The sequence below is a fragment of the Panthera tigris genome, chromosome D4, assembly GCF_018350195.1.
Source record: "Panthera tigris isolate Pti1 chromosome D4, P.tigris_Pti1_mat1.1, whole genome shotgun sequence".
NCBI classification, from domain to species: Eukaryota; Metazoa; Chordata; class Mammalia; order Carnivora; family Felidae; genus Panthera; species Panthera tigris.
In genome coordinates, this window is record NC_056672.1 from 63,205,716 (window position 1) to 63,230,774 (window position 25,059).

At 40.4% G+C, this 25,059-nt stretch overlaps 1 protein-coding gene across 1 annotated transcript in view; it reads right to left on the reverse strand.

Annotated features, from left to right (window-relative positions):
- GRIN3A (glutamate ionotropic receptor NMDA type subunit 3A) overlaps nt 1–14,060 on the reverse strand; it is a 169,143-nt gene extending 155,083 nt beyond the window's left edge. Inside the window, exon 1 of the mRNA XM_007089320.2 lies at nt 13,125–14,060. Coding sequence (XP_007089382.2) covers nt 13,125–13,823 — 699 coding nt within the window. The 5' untranslated portion in view covers nt 13,824–14,060. The remainder of the gene's footprint in view (nt 1–13,124) is intronic.
- Nucleotides 14,061–25,059: the final 10,999 nt, after the last annotated feature.

Sequence of the window (25,059 nt, forward strand, 5' to 3'; positions counted from 1 at the left end):
GAGAGAGAGAGAGAGAGACAGCAAATGAGGGAAGGTCAGAGGAACAGGAGAGAGAGAATCCCAGCACAAGGCTCGAGCCCATGAACCGTGAGATGGTGACCTGAGCCGAAATCAGATGCTTAACTGACTGAGCCACCCAGATGCCCTGAGCACTTTTTAAAGTCTCCATTTGGAAAGTGTGAAACCACCCTGCCCTCCTTTCCTCCCTTTCCAGCTGCTGGTGACCATTGAAGTTACAGTGGGATTACTGTGGTTCAGTGTAGGAGGGCAGGACAAGGGTGGGCTATTCCTATGGCCAAATTAGCACTGGAGAAGATATGTCCTGGCTTTCCAAAAGCAGAACTACAAGCGTCTTCGTGATGAAACAGATGCTTCAGTAAGAATGCTTCTCATCTGTTTTTTAAATTTGAATTTACAAAGTGTTTTTATGTATATTGATTTGCTGCAACCCATATCGAATCTTTAAAACAGTATAGTAAGTACACAACCAATACCTGCTTAATGAGGGACTATTTATTTATAATTTATAATATTAAAAAACTGAGACTCAGGAGACGTTTTCCAAGACTGTACAGATGACTCTGGAATGATAATTTAAAGTCAGGTCTTCTGGTTGGCCTCCTCACTCCATATCCCCTTGGTCTCAAACAAAAAGAGCCTGTAACAGATAGTGTTCAGCGTCTGCAGAAACACTATTACCAGAATTCTCTTATAGCATGGGTCAAACAGGCTTTTGTGGCCTGGCCTGAGGTCTTAACAGCCACAGATAACATTGTTTCAATGGAAAAATCAATTCTGAATAGGAGCTTAATTCATCTGCAAATCATGACAACTTGGGTATATACCTGTCTTTCTATATAGATATATAATAGAGAAATGCTTTTTAATATAATAATTTACATCTATTGATTTTTTTTTATGTCACACACACATTTCTATTCCTAGAGATTTTATGCTTTCTGGGCACCTGTATCCCAAAAGAATGTCATGAATTGGAAAGAGTTATTTGCACGTGTTTGTGAAAGGTCTTGAGGACCAGATTCTGTATGTTTGCTCATCATTAACCTGTGTTTCTCTGGCTTCAGGGGAGGCATGTCAGAATCTTGAGAATGAGGGATGGAATACTCTTGAACTATACTCACAAAACTTGGAGAATCTGATACGTTCTCTTAAGCTCAGTGTACCCTGCTCCAATTTTGTGAATTACTCTTGTAGTGCATCATTGTGATTAAGGTTTGTGTTTCATCCCTCAGGAGTGTTGGGACATTGAAAAAGGATGATGATATTGCAATAGTAAGATGGACATTGAGCAGGGAGTTGGCATGAAGCTTAGTGTGTTATACTTGAATAAAAAATGAAGAATGAAGAGGCACCTGGGTGGCTCAGTTGGTTGAGCGCCTGACTCTTAATTTTGGCTCAGGTCGTGATCTCATGGGTTGTGAGTTCGAGCCCCGCAACAGGCCCATACTGACAGTGCAGAGTCTGGTTGGGATTCTCTCTCTCTCTCTGCCCCTCCCTCACTTGCTCACACACACACACACACACACACACACACACACACAGACACACACTCTCTCTCTCTCTCTCAAAAATAAATAAACTTAAAAAAATTTAAAATAAAGAATGAATAAATGAATGCAAGTTGCTTTGCTTTCAGAAGATTGTAGAATGGCTTGGGGGAAAGAAACTAGAGATCTAGAGGCTACTCAAGAATATTGGTGGGAGCAGCTAATGTCTTGTGAAAAGAAGGAAGGATGAAGGTATGGAAAGTATTCAAAGGAAGGCAACAGAACCTGATGAGAAGAAGAGAGAGAGGTCCAAGATGGTATGAGAATTCTTGTTTATAGGTAAGAGGGGGCACAACCTTAGGTATCTTTAGATATTTTGAGTTTAAGGTGAGAATGAGATAGAACTGGAAATTCCAGTTAGAAATTCCTGGTATTGCCCTATGCCAGGAGACAAATTCAGGGGTGTCCAAACCTTGGGAAATACCCATGTATATGAGTACCCCAGATCTGGATACTGCCTCACTAGTTATACCTTCTTTGAAACTGTGCCCACTCACAAATGTCATAAAGGATAGTACCTAAGGATAGCCCATTTTTTCATTTATTCAACAAACATTTCTTGCTCTGCTCTTTCCTACCTCAGGAGCTTTGTACTTTTGTTCTCTCTGCTTACAATGCTCTTCCCTTAGAAATTTGCATGATTCACTTCTTACTTCATTCTATGTTCAGATGTCACCTCTTCAGAAAGGCCTTGGTGAAGAACCATAGTCATTCTCTAATTCTTTACCCTGCTCAGATGATTAGAGCTGTAAATCCTACTGAGTTCACACTACATTTAATCATCATAGTAAATCAGAACCACATTCATGCAGAAGTCATGGCAGGGCAGAGGAAGAAGCTGGTATCCAGAGAGAAGGATGGAGCAGATGTGAAGAAAGGAGCCAAGAGAAGAAGAGCTTTTGGGCCCCAGAAGACAGGCAGAGTAGCTGCCCTACCACTTTCCAGCAGCTCCTGCAATTTTCTTCCTTGTCATTTTCCTGCAGTTTTCAGCATATACTCCTCACTTTTGAGCTCCACAGAATGAGTTTCTGCTTCTTACAACTGCATGCCCTTTGACAGCAATAGAATGTCCAATGGAACTTTCTATGAAGACAGAAAATGTCGTGTATCTGTGCTGTCAAATACAGTAGCCACTACCCACATGTGGCCACTGAGTACTTGAAATGGGGTGAGAGCATCTGAGATAGTTCTAAATTTTATATCATTTTAATTAATTTAAATGTATTTAGATGTTTTCATACAGAGCTAGTAGCTATCATTTTAGCACAGCCTTAGGATTGTTACTACAAGTGGTCAAAGACAGCAAGTATAATCAGTGAAAGATAATGAAAGAGCCGGAAAAAAAAAAGACACACACAATAAACCCCAACCATGATGATGTCCTAGAACTCAAGTAGTGGATGTTCCATAGCACCAAAAACTACAAGAAGGACCAGGCTGGTCAAGTCTCATTAGTTAAAGTGTTACTGATTTTTTTGGGGGAAATACCTGGATTCAAACAACAGGGGTCAAACAAATGAAACAATCTATTCCAAGGCAAATTATATAGCCATTAAAAATAATGAAAAAAATATTAATGACACAGGAAGATGTTTATAATATACATTTTAAAAATCATAAAATAGCATGGATCCCAATTTTACCACACATACATATGTCTAAATCTCTGGGTTGTAGGTTTATGGGTGATTTTTATTTTATTCTTTAGTATTTTTTTATTTTTGGAATTATCCACAAAGGACATAAAATTTTTATAGTTGGACATAAAGGAGCAAATGATATGCTTAACACAATAAAATTGCTACATCTTTTCAAGTTGCTTTATAAACCAAAGTGATAGTAAATACAGTTACTACAACAATTAGCCACTGCCTTCCTAGAGTTGGTAAGAGTCATTCACATTTGCCTCCCAACCCCTCGAAACATACACTTTCAAGATAGTCTTACTTTAAGGTTTATAACTGCAATTATAGGTACGGTGGCCAAAGAACAGAGATTGTTGGATCTTCTTAGAAGGCAAAAGAAGGTCCTTTCTGTGGTGGATTAACCTAGATTTCCCACAGACTTAAAAGGCTGGGACATGGACTAAAAGCTCTTTGGAATCCTTTTCCTGCCTTGTCAGGCTGGATTTCTAGGATGCTTTACCTAAAAGCTGTATTTTAGGGAACACTAGATGGCTCTCTGTGCCTGCAACCAGATGAAGGCACACTGGATTGATTCAGACATGGATTTATCATTCATTTTCAGGTATACACTGAAGCTTTTCTTTGTGTGTATAAAGCAGTGTGTGACGTGACTCAAATGAATTTCTTGTATAGTATCAAAACAATAACAGCTCTCTGTCTGAACCTATTAAATTCATAATATATAGAAGCAAATTCTTTGTTTAATGGAATCCCTATTTAAACACCTCCAGTTGGGACTGAACAAATGGAATTCTGCAACAGGCAGATTGTGATTCTGTTAGATGAAGACATGCTGAGCAGCTCACTTTGTTTATCAGATAAAATTTCTTTATTTTTAATCTGGAGAGTATTAACCCCACTTTTGTTTGGCTTTGGGTTGGGGCCTTCAATACAAAAAACAGCAAGAGACTGCATGTAGGTTGTGTGGCCCTGAAAGTGCTTGACACTGGAAGTTCTGCTAATGACCATCCCAAACTGAGAAGAGAGTAGTGGCAACCCATTTCCAAGTCATTCTTAGGAATGGCACTGAAAGATCCAGACCAAGCCATTGTTTGGAACTGTACAGACACGCCACTTGTAGAATGTTGAATATATAAAGCTAGGTTGCACATACAAAGGAAAATACCACCTTTTAATATAGAAATACTATCAATTCAGAGTGCCCAAGTTTCTTTTTTTTTTTTTTTAACGTTTATTGATTTTTGAGACAGAGAGACACAGAGCATGAACAGGGGAGGGGCAGAGAGAGGGAGACACAGAATCTGAAACAGGCTCCAGGCTCCGAGCTGTCAGCACAGGGCCCGACGCGGGGTTCGAACTCACGGACCGCGAGATCATGACCTGAGCGAAGTCATGACCGGCGATCATGACCGGCCGCTCAAACGACTGAGCCACCCAGGCGCCCCTGGAGTGCCCAAGTTTCAAAAGGCCCTATCAACTCTGACTTTTTGGAAAGTTAACAAAAAAAAATTTTTCCCCTCTCCTGTCCTTTTGTCCAGCCCATTTGGACTGACAGTAAGGCTTTCTTTAACTGTACCCAATGGTTTAGAAAAATTTTAAACCATTAGCCTTGAGAGAATAAAATATATCAAAATGTTACTCAAGGTTATCTGTGGACACCCATGCGAAGCAGTGCACATGTATTCATGACTTTTATAATCAGAACAGCAATATGCATTTAAAAAGTCCCTCAAAGTTGTATGCATCAGTTTTGATTCGTCAGCATTCAATAAACCACAGTTTGCCTTATGGGTATCTTTTTTGGGTAAGCCTTAGTATATATAATAGTGCTATTGTCCCTAAACTTTTGAGCTAATACATGCCACAAATCAGTTACTTTAGTACAGATAAATCCTGTATGAAATGGGAAACTTCTGAACCTTCAATCCATGTCAAGTGAGACTCTGCCCTTTCTCACAACCTCATTTTCCTCTAGAAGTCTAAAATATCAATTGGCTCATGGTTCTACTATTTCTTAAGTTTAATTTCTGGGAGCCTCCTATGAGAAATTAGGTTAGTGGATAAAGGCAAGAGTTATGAATTCCTCACGTACACCAACTAATAGAAATAGAGCATTATTTTTTATCTCTGACATAACCAATCCAAAGATCCAGTCATTGAGAACCAATACAAAGGAGCAACTAGTTGAAACTAGACCTCAAAGTTCACCTCATTGCTGACCAACTTTACATATACCTAAGCTGAGAACGCACTTCAGTGAATTGGACCCCTAAGTGGGGTTTCAAAACAGTAGATTGCTTTGCTTTGCTTAGGGTTGGCCCACTGGAACTGGATCTCCTAAGCTTGACTATCACGTGCATATTGAAAATGCATTGGAGGTACTCTGGAGAGCAACCCAGGATATTTGAGGACTTACTCTGGTAATTTTAGTTTTTTATTAAACTTGCCATGCCAACCCTTTGTATTAAAAGAACGATCACTGACATAGTAAGAACACACAGTGCTCTAGGTACCGTGCTTAGAACTTCGCATACATGCTGTTGTCTTCGCCATAACTTTCTGAGATAGTCGTATTTCATGGATCAAGAAATTGAGGCATATTTCCCAAGGTAAAATGTCTAGAAAGTTGTAAAGCTAAGATTCAGACATAGGTCTGTGCTTCTCAGAAACCTTTTTCCTTAACTCTTACTTTGTATTTCTTTCATTTATGTTATTATTGTCTCACTTGCAAAACAAAGGTACACTATTTGTCCTGCTTACCTTACAAAGTAATTGTGAGAATAAAATGAAAAAAAAAAAGATGGGAAAGGACTTTGATAAATGTAAACATGCTCTACAATTTACTTTTTCCTAAAATCTATATTTTCATATTGAAGTATTGAAAGCATTGGTGAGGAAAGGTGAAGGTAACTTGTCTTTTCTTCTCTTAATATTTTTAATCATGTAGGTAATACATACTTTAAAAAAAACTGGAGCACAGATAGGGAAGCATAGATCATCCAGTTACAATCACATTTATCATTTTTATAAATAAAATTCTAGACTTCATCGTTTATAGGATCAAGGTCACACTTTACATACATTATAAAATATTTTTCTCTATATATGTCAATATATTTTCATTTGAATGGGTATATAGAACTCCACTGTAAAACTATATCATGATTCATTTAATTCAATTCCCATTATTGGTTATTTAGTGTGAAATATGCTTTTAACAATCAAACCTGAAGTATATATTGCTCTCTTTTATCCTCTTTCTGAGGTAATTCAAAAGCAGTGATGGATCCAGTCTGTTCTTGGATTGTAGGCTAACAAATACACTGAATGTAGAAGAAGCTATTAGTCTGTTTTTCTTCTTGGTGACTCCTCACTTCCTATAATGCATAGCTTTCTCTAGCACCCTGTATGTTTTCTATACATTGTTCTCTACTTCACAAGGCTGTTAGGAGGATTCTGTGAGCACATTTGTGAAGACTTGAAAAGCATAAATGCTACAAAAATATATATGATTTAGTTTGTTCCTAAATGTATGACTCAAAGACTAACAATTGGGCATAATTCAGCCTGACTAAAAATGAAGTCATCCTGCTTAATTCTTTACTACTTGAACTTCTGAAGGCTCATCTCTACCAGTAGACCATTGCTGGCTAAACCAGATACTAGTCTTTCAGTATCAGTATTTACTCCAGTTGACGCAATACCAGTCCAGGTCTGTGTGATCAACCTGCTCCCTCAATGCAGAAGATCACAGTGTCCTCTGAAAGTGACTGAATCATGCCCATTCAGAAGGAGACCTGAAAATCTGGCTGAGGTGTTAGGTTGGGTGAAGGGGAGGGAAGAAGCAAGAGTGGGGGCGGACAGCTAGCTTACTCTTTGCTCACCTTTTCCCTATTGCTCTTTTCTCCCACTACCCCATAAAGAAAAGATCTGAGAAAGACAAATCAGTGGCTTAAAGATTTCCATTAGTTTGTTATTCATGCATTCTCTCCAAAAGCAACATGGCAGATGCTGAGATGTTCTTTCCTCCTTCTTGCCTACTTTTATAGATGTAGCGCCTCATTTCTGGTGCTCTACACTTCCTCTAATTTTCTGTGTATGTGAGTGGCAGAAGCTAGAGTAGGCAGGAGAAGAGACGATGAGGTGCTCATCTCTACATTTAGTGATGCCACCAAATTGAGCAATACCTTGCTATGAGAGCCCCCACATAATTATCTAGGGCCGTGGTACTCAAAGTAGCTGGTTTGCAAACTCTTTGTAATCTATCCATGATGAGATAAGGAGCTTGTGCCAGAATGGACCAACACACTGCTGTTCTCATCAAGAAAGACTTGCTGTGAAAATAATGTCAGATGAGCCAACCAGTGTGCTTACTGATATAGTAGGTGGAGTGGGTTAACTGTATGGCCATAGTCTCATAAACAATCTATTATTGTAAGTTTGCTCACAGGAAAAACTTATGACCAATGTGAGAGACCAACATTTCTGAAAAACCTTGAGCATCTTATTGAGGCTTCTAAGGCAATACCTAAGGCTCTAGAAACTGCGTTAGATGTGCGAAAGGTAAAAATTTGCCATCAGTATAGAAATAGTACCTATGGCGTGTCCTCTGTTTTGGGGCAAGTGTGCAACATACTTAAAAGTTTTTTCTTTTCCCCCTTTTTTGGGGGAGGACTAAACCTACTTACTATTTTTTTTCTCTAAAGAGGAAGAAAATGAGGGAGTAGACAGTAAGGTGGAGAATGAAGACATGTTACACTGTGAATCACATCCCAATTTGATCAGTAACTACTAATGAGAATTAGTGAAGAATTAAGACTTGGATGATTCTTATCAGATCATAACCAACACCTCTCTACCAGTCATTGGGCTAATACTATAAATTTTCCCAAAGTACTTCATTTTCTTATTTGATTTATAAAACAACTGTGTCAGATTGGTAAGTACCTTCTTTTGACTGATAAGCATGGAGCTCAGCAACACATTTTCATTTTCATTTGAATGGGTATATAGAACTTGGGCACTTGCCCAAGATTACATGGCCAGTAAAAGGCAGAAGTAGACTGAGAGTCTTGACTATTATTTAATATACCTTCCATTATATTGTGCCCTTTTAACCAACATTATTGGAATTTGACTGGAGGTATTCATGAAATAAGATCTAATGGCACAAAATCCATGGTGGATTGCACAACACCAAAAGATAAAACATTAAGGGACATTGAAATTGGTCTTCAGATGATTCAGATACTCAGTTCAGTTGATTCATCATAAATTAACTCCAAGATGAGTCAAAGAAGGTCAAAACCAAATATTCTCTATGATTATACTGCGGAAGACACAAAGAAAAGTGGGTGAGACAGATTAATTGCCCAATGAATGTATCTGCTAGTCTGTTCTGATGTATTTATCTGAAAAAAAAAATTTAAGTACTATTAAAAAAATCCCCAAATTAAAAATAAAAACTTCCAAATTAGTCCCAAGTCTCTGTTCCTCAAGAGGAATCTGTAAAAGATCACTTCTAAGAAAAGTTTTGTATCACTTGACATTTAATTTGAAATCATTTATCTTCAAGTCAGCAACAATTAGGTGCTACTATCAGCCATTCATCATGAATTGCAGAAGAATATATTTCCCTCAGAGGACAGACAGCAGTGCTTTGCATGAAGCAAGTCAAGGAAAACCAATACAGTTGAGAGAAAATCTGTTAAAAATAAACGTCCTTTACTTGTCCCCTAATAATGCACCTAAGTTATATATAGTAGTACCCCTCCCTTATCTGTGGGGCATACATTCCAAGAGCCCCAGTGAATATCTGAGACCAGGGATAGCACCTATACTATGAATACTGTGGTTTTTTTCCTGTACATACATACCTATGATAAAATTTAATTTATAAATTAGGCACATTAAGAGATTAACAATAGCTAATAATAAAACAATTATAACAGTATGCTATAATAAAAGTTATGTGAATGTGGTCTCTCTCTCAAAACATCTTATTGTACTAAATTCACTTTTTTGTGATGATGTGAAATGATAAAATGCCTATGTAATAATATGAAGTGAGGAGAAAGACATAGGCGTTGTGATGTAGTGAGGCTACTATTGACCTTTTGACACTAAGTCAGGGGAGGAGAGATCTGCTTCCAGACCATGATTGACAGTGGAAAGCAAAACCTTGGGTAAAGGGGCACTACAGGTATCTCTCACTTTCTGAAACTCTACATTATCCCACTTTGTTTTCATGAAAGTGAAAATCCTCTTCTGATTTTTTTTCCATTATGGAAAACAGGTGCTAATGTAGGTCTTTCCTTAAAGCGAAGTGACATTACATGAACTTTTGGAAAGTGGAGAATACTCTTCACTTTCTGCCATTTTGGCTTACAAAAGGGTTCACAGGAATGTTTTACTTTCAGATAGTAAAGTATACTTTCAGATGGAGGGAAAACCTGCACCTTAGTGGTATCATTGTTCTGGTCCCTGTATCATACAAAAGTGGCACTATGCTAGCCAAATTCTAATAAATAAGCTTCTGTACTTAGCACTGTGTTGTCAGAGAAAGGGGAACATCTGAAATACTTGTATTTCCATGGGACTAAACAGCATATATGACTGATTACAGCATGTATGACTCATGAGACAGGCAAACTGCAGTTGGTATGTTCAACTGGAGTTGAAAATAGTGACACAGTCACTTTTTAATTGCATGAGAGTTTGGATCTAAGCAAATTATATCACTCCATTAACCCTACCTAAGGGAACCAATATGGAATTAACAGGAGATAAACATTTTAGAAAGAAATATGTATCTGTCACTACCTGAGCAGGTGAATTTCAAGAAGTTAACTTTAGAGAAACTATACAAAAACCCTAAAAGAAAAAGTAGTTTGGGGATGAAGAGGAAGAAAGAACAATTATAGGAACTTTATATATAACTTAAATGTAAATGTAACTGGATCCATATGCAACATCATTATTTGAAGGTCATGGGAACAGAATTTAGAAGAAATTATCATTTTAATATAAGGAATTAGCCTCAAGTGGAGATTTGAGTGTGTAGTAAAGTCAATTTTTTGGATGGAAACGTGCTTTGACCCTGTCCTATGTGTAATGCTGTCTGAAGCTTTTATTTATGTGGTGATGATACATATGGCTTCCAAAGTGGATAGTTTATTATCTTACTCATAATGGATTTCCCACACTGAATAAAGTTGGTTCCTTACAAGCTGATGATCCAATGTGTTTGTTTCCATAAATAGTTAATTGAAATAAAACTATTATGCTTTTCTCAGGGTTTTAATCATTTTAGGGGTATCTCTTTCCATTCATGAACTGTGGTAGAATACTATCAAAACTATTATTTATTAATTAAAGGTTTCATATGAAAGAAACTAGCAGTACAAAAGAAAGTGAGAGAAATAATTGCTGCGACTGCTCCAAGCAATTTTGACTTGCCTGAATAAGAGACACAATTTTATTCTACTTGGTTGTGTAGACAATTCCACTTTCTGCTAGCATCCTTTATTCAGTCCCTGGCCCAATCAATGTATTAGGTCACTGGGCAGTAGAATTCACTGAGAATGGTGGCTAAATTAAGTCCATTTTATTTAATGCCTAAAATGACTCTGACATTGTTTTATATTTTGAAAGTTGTCTTGTGTGTGTGTGTTTAAATCACGTCAGTGTATGGGTCTACTTTTTAGGAGAAGCAAGGGAAAGAAAGATCAGTTATTTTTGCTGAAAGCAGATTATGGTCCTCTCCTAAAATTACGTATTATAGTGACTTGGCATTGAGTTGGACATTCTTAATATAGAACATTGTAGAATGACATTTAAATGATATACTAAAAACAAGACAAGTTAGATATGTTTGAATATAAAATACAAAGACAAATGAAAGAAAACGTCACTTGGGCAAACAAGATCTGAGTTAATAGAATAATCTCTCCCTTTCAAGATGTGTACCATGAAAATAACAGTGACAAATGTGATTTAAAATACATTTCTGATTTGAAATACAGAAGTAAATGTGCTTGGCAGAGTGTTCATTTTATTGTCAGCTTGTAGGGGTTGTCCCTGGAAGACTGTTCCCACAGTGGTCCTAAAGCTTTGAAGTTGTCCAATTCTAGACGCTGCTTCATGGTTTCTCTGGTCCCCTTGTACTGTGCTATATCTGCACAAACCCATCATGGAACACAATCTCCTTCCTAACTGACAACCACTAATTTGGGGAAAATTCTTGCTATTTATGATTTGCCAAACAATCTACAAATGGAAATGGAGTCTGGAGACTGAACACTATTGGCAACTTATGAAGTATTAATAAAGAAGCAATGATGAGAAGCAAGCGATGCTGACTCTCGCATTTCGTTCAATCTGATTCTGCATATATATTAATAATGATGCACCCTATGGATGCAACTTCATGTTTATAACACTTTGGCCATTGGCAGCCTGGTGCACCTGTGTTTTCCATGCCTTCCCATCTGCTGCCTATAGTCATTCAGATTCAGGTGACGGAAATGTTTTAGATAAAAGTTAATTAGCCTGCACTCTGCAGATCAAATCTCTATAGTTCAGCATTAAATAGCAATATTCTGGGCAACTGCTGAAAGTAAGGGGTGCCCGGCCTTCCTAAGATTAAAAATGTAAGATCCATTTTTCTAGAAAAAGAAACCTTTAGTGCTCTCTTGATATTTTATGCATAGATTCTATCAAACTTTTCACTTGTATTTGGCCTTACTCATTTGAGCTTTTACCTCTGTTTATATATATCAAAAGTGGAGGAAGAGAGATTAGAAAATTTTTTTTCAGCCAAAGGGATAGTAAAATGATATACAGTCAGAAATTCTCCAGTGTCTGAACTCTTTTATCAACACACTGACCAAAACTTTCCTTAGTTTCTCAATCTTTAACATGAGGCCAACAACAATTACCTACTTGTTTCATAAATACTTTGTGCAAGGCTAAATTTAGCTTGATATTTTCATAAAAGTAATGAGCAAAATGCAGAAAACTCCTATTGCTGAAAGGACTCTGCCCTCAGGTCCTCAATATCACTATCTTCAACAGTAAGTTCACAAATAGCTTCTTTTCTTGAAAATATATTCAATTTTTTAACCCCTAAGAAATGGAATCATTAGATTTTTTTTTTATTATTATTACTAGATAATTGAGACAGAAATGGCTCAACACAGCAACTGCATACAACCAGTTTCTGAGCCCACATCACACAGAAAGAAGATAGGGGAAAACAAACAAACCAAAAACCACCAATCCCAAATGCGTTCCTCCCATCCATTCAGATATTTTTAATGAATTCCAATGCCTAAGCCTAATTAACCACATATCTTTACCGGTTGCTTCCGTAGTAGTTGCAGATTTTCTACTGACTGACTCAAAGGAATTCTGAGGGAGGTTTTCTTCCTTCCACCCCCGCCCAAGCCTCAGGCACACCTTCCACAGGAATCGGAGCAGATGCTGCGTTTCCCGCCATGTGCTCTCAATTCCTCTAGGGAATGAAAGGCTCTAGCTTTGCCTGAGATCTTCCATCCCCACCCCACCCCCCACCCCCGCGCTAGTCTTTAGAACCTCTATTGCTCTCCACGATCCAGAACTCTGAGTTCTAACTTCCCTCCAGCATCCACTAGGGTTGCTCAGCTGGTCAAAACAGGAGGATTTTTTTCGCTTATTCCCCCCCACTTCCTTTCTTCCATCTGCTACCCCTACCTCTCATTTTCTTTCCATCCGCACTTAAACTGTCTTATTTTACTTTTACTGAGGTCCTTCTACCAACCATCTACGGATATGGTCCGACCCCTATAACATTATCAAAGTTGTAAAGCCCCAAGTCCCCCCTCCCCTCCACAAGGTCCCGGCCCCCAAGCGGCGTCCCCACTCCTCTCACCTGACTCTCCCGCGGAAACTCGTGGCGCACGATGCTGATCACTGGAATGTGCAGGACAGAGCTGACCAAGTCGAGCTCCATCATCTCGCCCTGGCTCTGGGGGAAGGCGAGCAGCGCCGACACCCCCTGCACGACCACGGTGTGGCACACGCTCTGCAGAAAGGAGAAAGGGTCACTGCTCCACGGCGAGCTTGGGGAGGAGAAGGGCAAGAGCGGCAGATCGCCCAGGCCCGCCTCGATGGCCATCACTACTTCCAAAGACAGGTTGTAGGGCAGCAGCCCTTCCACGCGGTTCAGGTTGTCCACGGCGAAGAGGAGGGCGTCCCGAGGCCACAGGGTCTCCGCCGCGGCGCCCTCCCCCGGCTTCCGGGCGCGCGGCGGGCCCCGGCCGTGCAGGGCGCTCCCCAACCAGCGTGCGCCCGGCAAGGGCGCCGGGGGTCGCCAAGTCCCTGGCTCGGGCTCATCCCGCTGGGCGCCTGCTCGGCTGCCGTCCAGAGCGCGGCTGGCGGCGCGGGGGGCCGTGGTCCAGGGCTGCAAGTGCACCGCGCCCACCCTCACCGCGTGCCCGATGCGCTTGAGGATCTGGCAGGGCTGCGGGTGCGAGGAGGATCCGGGCACCCCGGCCAGCACCAGAGCGCAGGGCGGCGGCAGCAGCAGACAGACCCTGCTCAGCAGCCACCACAAACTCAGTCTCCTCATTACTGAGACCCGCAGGGAGAAAGCGCGCCCCCTCGTGCGCCCGGCTCGCCCCCCTGGAGCCGCTGCCTCACGTCTCCGCCCCCAGGTCCCGCCGGCGGCTCACTCCTCGCGGCGAAGCGCTCCCAGGAGCCGAAGCGGTCCCCGGGCCATCCAAGTGGGAGCCTAGCGCGCCCAGGTCCCCCCGCCGCGCATCCTCCGCCCGCCCGGTCCCTGCGCGGAGCCAGGCAGGCGGGCGGGCCGGCGCCGGTCACCCGCGGCTTGGACGCCGGTTCTCTGCCCGCCCCATCTGCAGGGCGGCTCGGGCACTGCGTCCGGCCACGCGGGGAGGTTGGGCTGAGAGGTGGCCCGAGTTCCTAGGGGCCAACGCGACCCAGGAGGCGATGCGCTCACTTGGATTCTTTTCTTTCCCTTTTCTGCCCGGGCGAGACCCCCTTATTTCCTTGGGGTCGCTCAGGAGAAGGCGTTCACGCCCGGGGTGCGAAAAACAAGCCAAATCGTCCTTGCTCCGCCGTCGGCCACCCTCCGGCGGGGCCCCCCAGCGCTGGCTTCATCTTTCTTCCTGTCTCGCTACTTCCTCCCTTCCTTGCTCCGCTCCCCTTTCCGCCCAGTGGCCGCCGCCGCCGCCTGCTTCCTCGGCGGAGCGACGCGACTGGCCAGCAAAGGGTGGCTCTGCTCGGAGCGCAAAGTTCTCCCCGCCTCAGCCGGCGCCTCCCTGTTGCTGAGCCCTGGCGCCAGCCTGTCGCTTGGCTGCGCCAAACGCCCGCTGATGGGGAGATTCCCGGGTGGCGCTTCCCGCGCCCCCGGAAAGTCCGCTCCCCGCAACCGCGACGCGTCTCGGTTTGCGAAATTCCTTGCGACCCCAGAGGGCGAGGTCTCGGAGCCGCGGAGAATGCCGAATTCGGAGTTGTGCCTGAGGAATCCGAAATCCAGTGGTTCGCTGGGATAGGTTCTGAGAAGCTGCAACTTGAACGAGCTTCTTCTCTTCGATGTGTCGCTTTAAAGATTTTTCTAGTAAGGGCACGAAAGCCAGAATCATTTACACATTTAATCTCCGCTTCCTTCTCTCGGGCACGTGGGCCTTTGCGGTTTTGAAGGGTTCCCTACGTTTTGGGGTTCTCGGAATTAAAAAGTGAATTGGAAGCAATGATTTGATCCAGAAATTAAAGAGATTCAAAATACTTTTAGAGTTTCAAGCACAGTCAACAGTAGTTTCTAGTTTAGACCAAGAGCCCATCCAGATCACCGTTTCTAGTAAGTTCTTTCATTTGTATGGTAATACAGTGGAGTCAGTGGGTTATGATTTGGTCTCTTCCTCCAGGAACTGAATCATCTGAAATTAGAAGCAAAAGAGAGGGGTAAGGGCACGACTGTGGTTTCCACGCGTACAGTACATTTATTTTATGCCTTGGTATCTTTTAGAAGGAGGGTAGGAGACACATCCTTGGGCGGGGGAGCAAGGCTGGGGACCAACAGTTCTGAATTTCAATACCACTTCAAGAGAACCATGACCTTGGCAATTTATTTCACCTCACCTTGCCCTGCTGTTTGGAGCTGCTAAATTGTTATGCAAATACAGCTAGCTTTTAGCTCTGGAGGGCTGTTTTGATTCATGAGCTAAAGTTTCCATCAGGCTTTAAATCCTTGGGATGAAGAGGCTCTAGCTAAATAAAATTCCCAACAAGGATAAAAAGTGCATGCCGTTTCCCTCAATACAGACCTTTAAAGGCATCTCAGTGCAAAACCTATCTGATAACCAAAATGGCTGCTGCAAGGCTGGGGTGCCAGAGAAGAAAAGAGTGAGAGTCATCATAAAGGATAAACCACAAGGGACAGGGGCCCTCCTGAGGCCCTAGAGTGCGTCCCCTGCGTGGGTCCTGGAGACTCTTTCTTGTTTCAGAAGAGTCCATCAGTTGGGATCTGAATAAGAAAAGTATAGAATTTCCTGCCCCGTGCACTGCCGGAAAACTGGGAATCTCTTAGTTGTGTAGTGAGAAGATGTGTTTGTGTATATGTGCACTGAGGAGTGTAACAGACCGTGCGCTAAAGTGGTTACCTTAGTATGTACTTCGCATTACATACATGTTTAGATGGTGATGAAGAATAGATGGGTCTGATTGTAAGAGTCACTGGCATTCTTAGGCCTCTCAAATCCATGACCACCTTGAGGGAACAGATGAACTGCTTGTTCACAGAAGAAGGGAAGATTCCCAAGGCTCCCAGGAAAGAGCTGTACCAGCTCAGGATAAACCACAGCTACATCTTGCAAATACGGAGTGAACAGTGAAGAACAGCCCTTCCTTCCAGGGCTTCTTTTTTTGTTTCTTTCTGGGCTTTTCAATGATGATACACTGGTTCCCTTTCTATTTTCTTTTGCTGCTTGGTTCTTTTCTTATTAGTATTTTTAAAAACTTTTTTTTTTTAAGTTTATTTATTTTGAGAGAGAGAGAGTGTGTGTGCATGCAAGCAAGGGAAGGGCCGAGAGAGAGAGGGAGGGAGAGAGAGAATCCCAAGCAGGCTTTGCACTGTCAGCACAAAGCCCCATGGGGGGCTCCATCTCATGAACCATGAGACCACGGCCTGTGCTGAATTAAGAGTTGGCTGCTCAACAGACTGAGCCACCCAGGCCTGCTGCTTGGTTCTTTTTATCCATATCACTGTAATCTGAACATCTATGGCATGATTCTTTTCTCTCCTTTCCTCACATTTGCCTTTTTTCTTTTCCTTCTCCTCTTTTTTCATGGTTCAATGATTCATAATGTTGAAAGCTCTTCTAGAGTCAATCATCAGTTCAAACAACCATTTATGAAGCTCCTACTCTGTGCCAGACATTGCTGCAGAACTCTGCCGGAGGTAGATGAATAAACTCTAGATCAGAGAAGTTGAGGGTTTTCCCCCCGCAAAGTCACATATTTAATGAGTGAACAAAATGCTGACATTGAATTTATAGTCTAGTGGGAGAGACAGACAGTAAAACATATAAAGAAGTAAATGTGGGATATGTCATTTGATGCAAAGGAGAAAAGTAAACCAGCAAAGAGGAAGAATTTAGAGGAGAATGGACTTTAATTTTAGATAGGGGAACCAGGGTAAACCCTCTGAGAAGATAACTTTTGAATAAAAACTTAAAGGAGGTGAGGTTAAAGGAGGTGAGGGGATGATTCATATAAACATTCAAGACAAGAATTTCCAAGTAGAGGAACCAGCAAGTGCAAAGACCCTGAGGAAGGAGTTATTTCTGGTATGTGTGAGGAATAGCAAGGAGCTCAGAGTTGTTGGAGCAACATGCTCCGGGGTTAAGAGTGGTGACAGGTCAGGCCAGAGAGGCAATGAGAAGGTGGCAGATAATACAAGCCAGTGAAGAATTTGGGTTTCTATTCTCAAGGGGATGAGAAGGTATGGGGGCAGGTGTTCAGCAGAAGGGTGACAGGACTTATGTTTTAACAGGACTACTCTAGCCGTTCTTTTGATAATAGATGAAACGTGGGCAAGGGTAGAAGTCAGGAGACCAGATATAAGGCTGTTGGCAATAATGCATATGAGAGATAACATTACTGTCAAATCAGAAAACCATCTTACCAGATTAGTGTTATTATTCCCATCCTATAGAACAGGAAATTGTATTTGAGAAAAGTTGAATTATTTGCACAAAGTCATTGCATAGTTAGTGAGTGGCAGCATGGATTCAAGATTCTAAGTTCACCCCAGCTGCATTATTGGTAGCAAGAATCAGCCAAATTTCAAAATTGGCTCACCCAGAGAAGATGAAGCTCTTTTTATTACCAGATTCTAAATGAGAACTACTGATCTAAGAACCCATGTTGGAGAGTCAAATAAACAAAAACAAATCCAAATGCTCACAATTTAAAATGTGCTTTTGTGCACATCTGTGCTTTCTGGTACCAGCAACGGGTAAACTAGAAGCGGAGATATTCTGGAAGTAGCCCAGGAAAGGCTGTGGTGAAGGATGCTGTGGGAGTCAGAAACTTGGATTCTATTTTCAGCACCGTTTCCCTATGGGTGTGACATTTAACCTCCTGAAGCGTAGATTCCTCCTTTGTACTGGGGCTGTGGTGACAGCTCTTGGCGTTGTCTACATGGCAGCGTGTGGACTCCTGTGAACCCTTTGAAGTTCCATGGGAGTGGGCGGCTTTTTGTAGGGCTTTCAGTTCAGTCACATTTTTATAAAGGTTTGGAAAATGACCTTTTTTTCTTTCTTTTTGCCTATACCCTGACAAATTTTCAAGTTCTACCCATATTTAGCTTTGTTTTTGTGGATGGAAATAATATCAAATGACATGTTCCTATCTCTGGGTCAGCCTTGTATGCAATATTAGCAATTGTAGGGGTTTTTAAAAAATCAATATTCAGATGAAAAACATGCTCACCTCTAGCTAATAATACCCCTAAGCCCAAATTGTGGCCCTCTCCCACATCAACTTCTTTGTCTCTTTCGCCAGGGACCCTGTTGTTATGAGCATCCTTCTGGGTAAAAACAAGCAAACAAAACAAATGAACAAACATACCCAAACCAGAAACAGAATCATAAATGTAGAGAATGAAGTGGTCGTTGCCAGAAGGGAGGGGGCTGGGGGGATAGGCAAAATAAATGAAGGGGATGAAGAGGCGCAAACTTCCAGTCTGTTTATAAAATAAATAAGTCACAGGGATGAAAAGTACAGCATTGGGAATATAGGCAACAACACCATAACAACATTGTGTGGTGACAGACGGTAGCTACACTTGTGGTGAGTATTGTGTAATGTATAGAATACTGTGGAATCACCATGTTGTGCACCTGAAACTAATAAAACATTGTATATCAACTATACTTAATAATAAAAATTTTAAAAATATGTGTGGGGTTGGTAGAGAAGTGATGGTAACAGAATTTGAGGAGGGAATGAATCATGAAAAAATTGGATCAAGTTCCAATTCTTAGAAGAGGCAGATCCTAATGGCTCATCTATTTAAAGCCTAATTATTCTTTTTTTTATGTCCCCCCAAATTAAAAAAAGGCTATATTCACTTGGTACCTTGTAACACTGTTCTCTATTCTACTAACTAGGCATTAATTTTGGCAATAGTCATCCTCTTCAAAAAATGTAAGTATGGGATCCCCTCATCATTATGGGATTATTAGGATAAATTATTTTACCCTGATTGTTGCAAAATGAATATCCTGTTGGGAATTTTTTTTTGATGGGGGAGGAGGAGTTCATTTCACATTATAAGGGGATTTGGGGACATAAGAAAGGACCAGGTAGGATTTCACTAGTTGTTTTAGGCAACCCAAGGAACTGGAATAAGAGGGAAAAAAAGCATCAGGAGCTAGGAAAATGGGGTGAAGAAAAGGAAGCAAAAAATTAGTTTGTCTTATCTCTTTCAAGCAGTGCTCAGGCATTGCCATGACACTGGAAAATATAAAGGGGAATGTCTCCTCTCTTGTACCACATGATCACCTACACCCAGGAAACCAAATTCAGGCCAGGACTATTACCTATCTATAAATTATGTACTTCCAATAGTTGTTTGGCTTTCAGCTATGAAAAAGAACACTGTGGTATCTTCAGTCTAGTTATTGTCAGGGGAGTAAGTTATCAGTTGTGACAAGTGTGTGGCCTTTTCAACATCCACCAGGATTATTAGCTGAGTGTTTGGATTTTCTGATTCTTCTCCTAAAGGACACACTACAGGAAACTCAAAGAGGACTTGGAAAGGCCAATATGGCAGTCTCTCTCAGTCTCTCTCTCTCTCTCTCTCTCTCTTGCTCGCTCGCTCTCGGTCACTCTCTCTTTCTCTCTCTCTTTTTGTAATAATCATCCCAATTTAGTGTTTATCCAAATGAGTTTTGGAATAAAACTTGGCCCATCACAGACTGCAACATTTTTAAGGGCCTTTTTTGGTGCCCCATTGCTGCACAAATTTTACAGCTGTAGCCAAAGAATTAGGGACTTTTGTAAAGACTACTTTCTTCATATTTCTTATGCTTTGTGTCTGTAAAAGCATTTTGTTTAAGAAAAAACAGTTTTTGTTTCTTTAGAAAGAGGCTTTCAGGAAGGCTTTTCACAAGAAGATAAGAATTATGAAATCTTTATCATCCTAGAGCTTATTATCTTGAGTGACTTCTACATGCCAGACACGTTGATTACATGATCTCCTAAATATGTAAATAGATGGTATTATCCTTATTTTATAGATGATGAAACTTGTACTTGGTGAAGTTGAGTCATTTGCTAAGAACTGGGAAGCAAAATCAGATTTGATCTTCTGACTCTGAAGTCCATAATCTTCATTGCCATTTCCAAGTGTGAATGGAAGCATAATGATCAGGCCTGGCTGACTCTGGGACCACTATCTAGCTAATGTACAAGGATGAACATAATCATAAAGTTACTTGACTCTCACTGTCTGAGTATATTAGTGCAAACTCTAAAAGTCTTAATACTTAAGGAGATCTTAGGAAATGGTTTCCTTACTGTTTAATACTACACATAAACAGGCATGAATCATTATGATTTTCCATTTTCTTATTGGCCACAAACTTTCCAGCAGATGTTTTTTTTTGTTTGTTTTGTTTTTGTCTATTTCATATGTGAAATGACTTTTACCTTGGCTACAGTTTTAAATGTCATTGGAAATATTATCTTATAATTAATTCTCTTCCTTAGGATCTCTTTTTAGCAGCCTACACTACACTCAGGATCTCAAGGAATATGTTAATATATGAAAATCTATGTGATGTGAGATGGCGCTTCTGGAATGTCCTCATTGGGAGAAGTTCAATTCACAGGGAACCTTTATTCTCTCTAAGGCAGACGGGAGCGTCCTCTTCACATACTGTAATTGGCGAGACTTCTATCTTGCTCAAAGGATTGAAGACTTTGCATGGTATAAGGTAGATCACTCAAAAATGAGTTTGGATATACTTCATATTGTGACATGTGACCTTTTGCTAAACAGAACGGTTCTCCATGCCATTTCTAGGTGTTAGAATTGATGCAGACCGAAAAAAAATCTCATGATTATGCTGAAGGAGAACCTTATGAGAACTGAACCTCTCTTTGAAATGAGGGCTAATCATCTAGAAATTGTTATTCTCTTCCAGAATTTGAAATCCCCTCAGTATACACTGTACCTTTTCTTTTGGGGTTCCATCACCAGATTAAAAAAAAAGCCAGTTGGCCCCTACCCCCAACAGTACTATCACTGCGGGGTACACTATGGAAAGCAGACTGAGCAAGACTGAGACAATAGCAGCAATGATTAGCTCGTGATCAATGGAACCCTACCAAGAACTCAATGGGAAAACATTACATTCATTAAGAATGCTGGTACAATGACACTGATTAGGATGAGGCAGGATAAAAATAATAACTACTGTACTCTGGAATGGGATGACACCTCTTTGTTTGAAGAGCTTAATGCTTTCTTGCAGAATTTTTCTTTTAATTCTCTCTCAAGTAGAAGAGATTAGACATATTAATATATTTATATAGTTTTAAATCAATTATGAATAGCTGATGCCTGAGGCGGAGAGTCAATAAATGATAGCCCAAGGTTCCACAGCTTAAGGCAGACATAGAACTAAAACCCCATTTCTTTTGCAGTAATCAAAACGGGGAGGCAGCATATACTACTATGACCACAGATGGTGGAGCTGGTGCTATGTAGGCTGGTGTTTATCCTCTAATCTGCTCCTGGGCAGAAAGACCTCTGCTCGGTTCTGATTCTGACGTTTGATGCCATTAAGGTGAGGGCTCAGCTTTTCTGATAATGAAAGCACTTGCAGCCCATTTGTTTATAATGGCCATATCTGCCTTAATCTTCATTCATGTTTAACCGGGAGATTTGCAGTTTCCTCCCACCTTAGTATGGCTTCTTCCTAAAGTCCTTCATCTGGCTGGTGGCACAGTCATGTTTCTGTGGAGTTTCAAAATGGTTTTCAGCAAAAGCAATCTTCTTTTCTATTGTACCAGCTATTCAATCTTCCTCTTTAAGTCTCCCTACTAGCTCCCTGCTGCTTTCTAAATCAAGCAGTGAGTTTCCTGGTTTATCAGCCTCTCCATCATGGGGTTTAAATTTGCTATTACAGATTTTTTTTTTTTTTTTTTTTTTTTACTGGTATCTTCCCCAGTGCCAAAATACATCATCCTCAATCATCCTCATTCCAGAAGTGGGTGGCCAGAAACCTCTTCCTGGCAGCATCCATGGTTAGTGCTGCTGGCCTCTGTATGTGTATGGGATGGCTAGCGGAGGTTGCCTATAGCTTGTTCCCTTTGGCATCCAGTTTTCAGGTGACTACAGTGTCTATAGGTTGCCATGCATTATTTCATTCTGCTTCTGCTAATGCCAGCAAGTCTTTGCCTACATGGTCAAGGGATATGGCTTAAGGAAATGAAACTAGCTGATAAAATCTTTGACTATATTTATCACAAGATCAGAAAATATGATGATAGTGAGATTACACTGAATCCTATGATTACAGCAGGAAAGGCTTTAGCAATGCATTCACATATAATATAATGTAAAATGTAACATATGTATAATAAAAATATAATTTAGCAAGATGTACAAGTTAAGTCATTAGTCTCAATTCTGTCTTTCCCTATAGTAGTAGTATGGCCTCATTCTAAGGAGGAGTGCACTTACCTAGGCTTTGACTTAGGGCTTGGATAACTCATTGCTTTGATCAATGGATCAGTGGAAGTTTAGTGGACAGGATGCAAACGAAGGCTTGAAATGTGCTTGCCCAGCTGAACCTGTTTTCTTGGGCTCCTACCTTTTGCCCATAGAAGAACATTCGTTGGATGGCTGCTGTTCCAAAGACCATGAGAGGTTTGTAAAACAGACCCAGGCCCAGCTGCAGGTGGAAGCCAAGTCCAACTGACCTCAGCCTAGGTCAGCTGAACCCCAGTGAACAAGAGTCTGGAGAGTGACAAATACATGCTATGTTCTGCATTGCTGAGATTTTCTTGGTATCTGTTTTGCAGCAAAGTGACTGACACATATGTATAAATCTGTGGGAAACACTTTAATTAGATGCATCTTGTTTGCTTTTAAGAGAAATATCCCAAAGGTAAAGCAGAGATTTATGGGTTAAGAAGAAAAAAACCCTCAAGTGTCTCCAGAGTAGATTCTGAGGATAGTTCACATTCAGTCTAAGCACTTATATTTATTTCTACATCCTCACGTGGTGAAAATTCACCTCTTTGCATGATCCAACACAACAAAGGTCTTAAGCCATCATGAAATTGAACATACTCAGCATGTCCTTATAAAAAAGCATTCCACGTATTCATATAGTGCCTAGTATAAGTGGCATCGAGGTTAAAATGAACACATCCAGTCACAAAATAATCTTAAAATAACAAATATTTTATTTGCATTTTTTTCAAATAGCATGAAGATATACATAGACTGCATAATATTTTAAATTTTTCTTCATCTTTCTCATTCATTTCCTTTCTTCACTGTAAGTGCTTCCACATTTCTTTCATCCTAAATTGTCCCTAAAATCTGCCAGCCTTTCTTTATTTGAAGATTTCCTCAGTGCTAGCATGTTTCTCTGCCTCTAGCTTTCTTCCTCATTCTGCATAACAAACCCCAAAAGAACCAGGCCTAATCCAGTTGTCAGGGGACTGAAGAGTTCAAACCAGAATCTTACTCAGTAGCCAGAGTTAGTTAAAGCCTAATGCTCATAGTTTAATAACTGTTGACACATCACATGTCATGGCTCTCTCTGTGTTAGGGACATGATACTATAGAATGCAGAAACAAATGAAAAGGTCCCTGCTTTGGGATCTCACTAGTGTTGGAAAATTTTGTCATTCCAACAAAGAGTTAAAAACATTTGAGGAATAAAGCTTGAAATGGAAGATATTTCTTGAGTTGCAGTTGGGTTCTTTGTAAGGACATCAAACATAAGGAATCAACAGAAGAATGACAGATAAAAGAAAATATAATATATGCCAGAAATCATGAAGCCAAACTAATAGGATATAATAAAGCCTAAATATTAGGCTAACTGATGTATACACACATATAAATCTATATTTTGTATTTGTCACACTAACTATAGGTGTTTCCAAATTTTATCATCTCCAAAGAGGTGGCATCTTGGGTTGTAAAAATGTCACTTTACTTCTGTATAACTAAAATTTAATTTAACTCTCAAAGTTACATTTCTACTGATGGTGAAAAACTTAAATTGGCCAATTTAAGGAAAATTAATTATCAAGAAGGAAAAATATATCAAAATATAATTCTTTTCCATAGGTGTAAAAAACTGGGCAATGCTATTATTAAGCGACTGCTTCTTGGAACCTTGCATATTAACGTTGAGAAAACTCACTCTTTACCTGATGTATGTCAGTTAAAGAGCTAAGTATAATCACATGGGAAAATTAAAATATATAGATCAAAGTACTTAAGGCCATGTTGTTGATGCTTTGAAGAAACAGGAATACTTTTATGCTGGTTGCAACATCAGGTTGTCAACACATATGGGGGAATCACACAACTTTTCATTCTTTTTGATAAAATGATCTGCTTTATGGAAATTCAGACCAAAAACACAAACAAGAGAAAAAACACAGAAGGAAGGAAAAAAGGAAGAAAAACCAGAAGTATAAGTAGAAAGGTATTTTGCAGCACAACTGAAACATTGTGGAAACCTGGAAAGCAACATAAATATTTAACAATAGGGGAATGAATATGTTTTTTTTTTAATTTTTTAACGTTTATTTATTTTTGAGACAGAGAGAGACAGAGCATGAACAGGGAAGGGTCAGAGAGAGAGGGAGACACAGAATCTGAAGCAGGCTCCAGGCTCTGAGCTGTCAGCACAGAGCCTGACGTGGGGCTCGAACTCACGGACCGCGAGATCATGACCTGAGCTGAAGTCGGACACTTAACCAACTGAGCCACCCAGGCACCCCTGAATATGTTTTTTAAGGCATGTTAATTCTATGTTATTTCATTTAGTCAGTAAAAATGATGAACATAAAAATTTTAGCGTTTGGTAAATTACCTACAAATATGAAAAAAAAGTAAGGATTGTACACACTTGAATTATAATTTTGTATATAGAACCTCCATTTCCACATTGGAAAGAATTATTAATAGAAAATAATGGTTATCATTTTTTAAAAATTAGCATCTCATTTACACACTTTAATGTAAAAAAGTGCTATGCAAATTAAAGTTATAACTAATTTAGCAAGTAATTACCCACTAA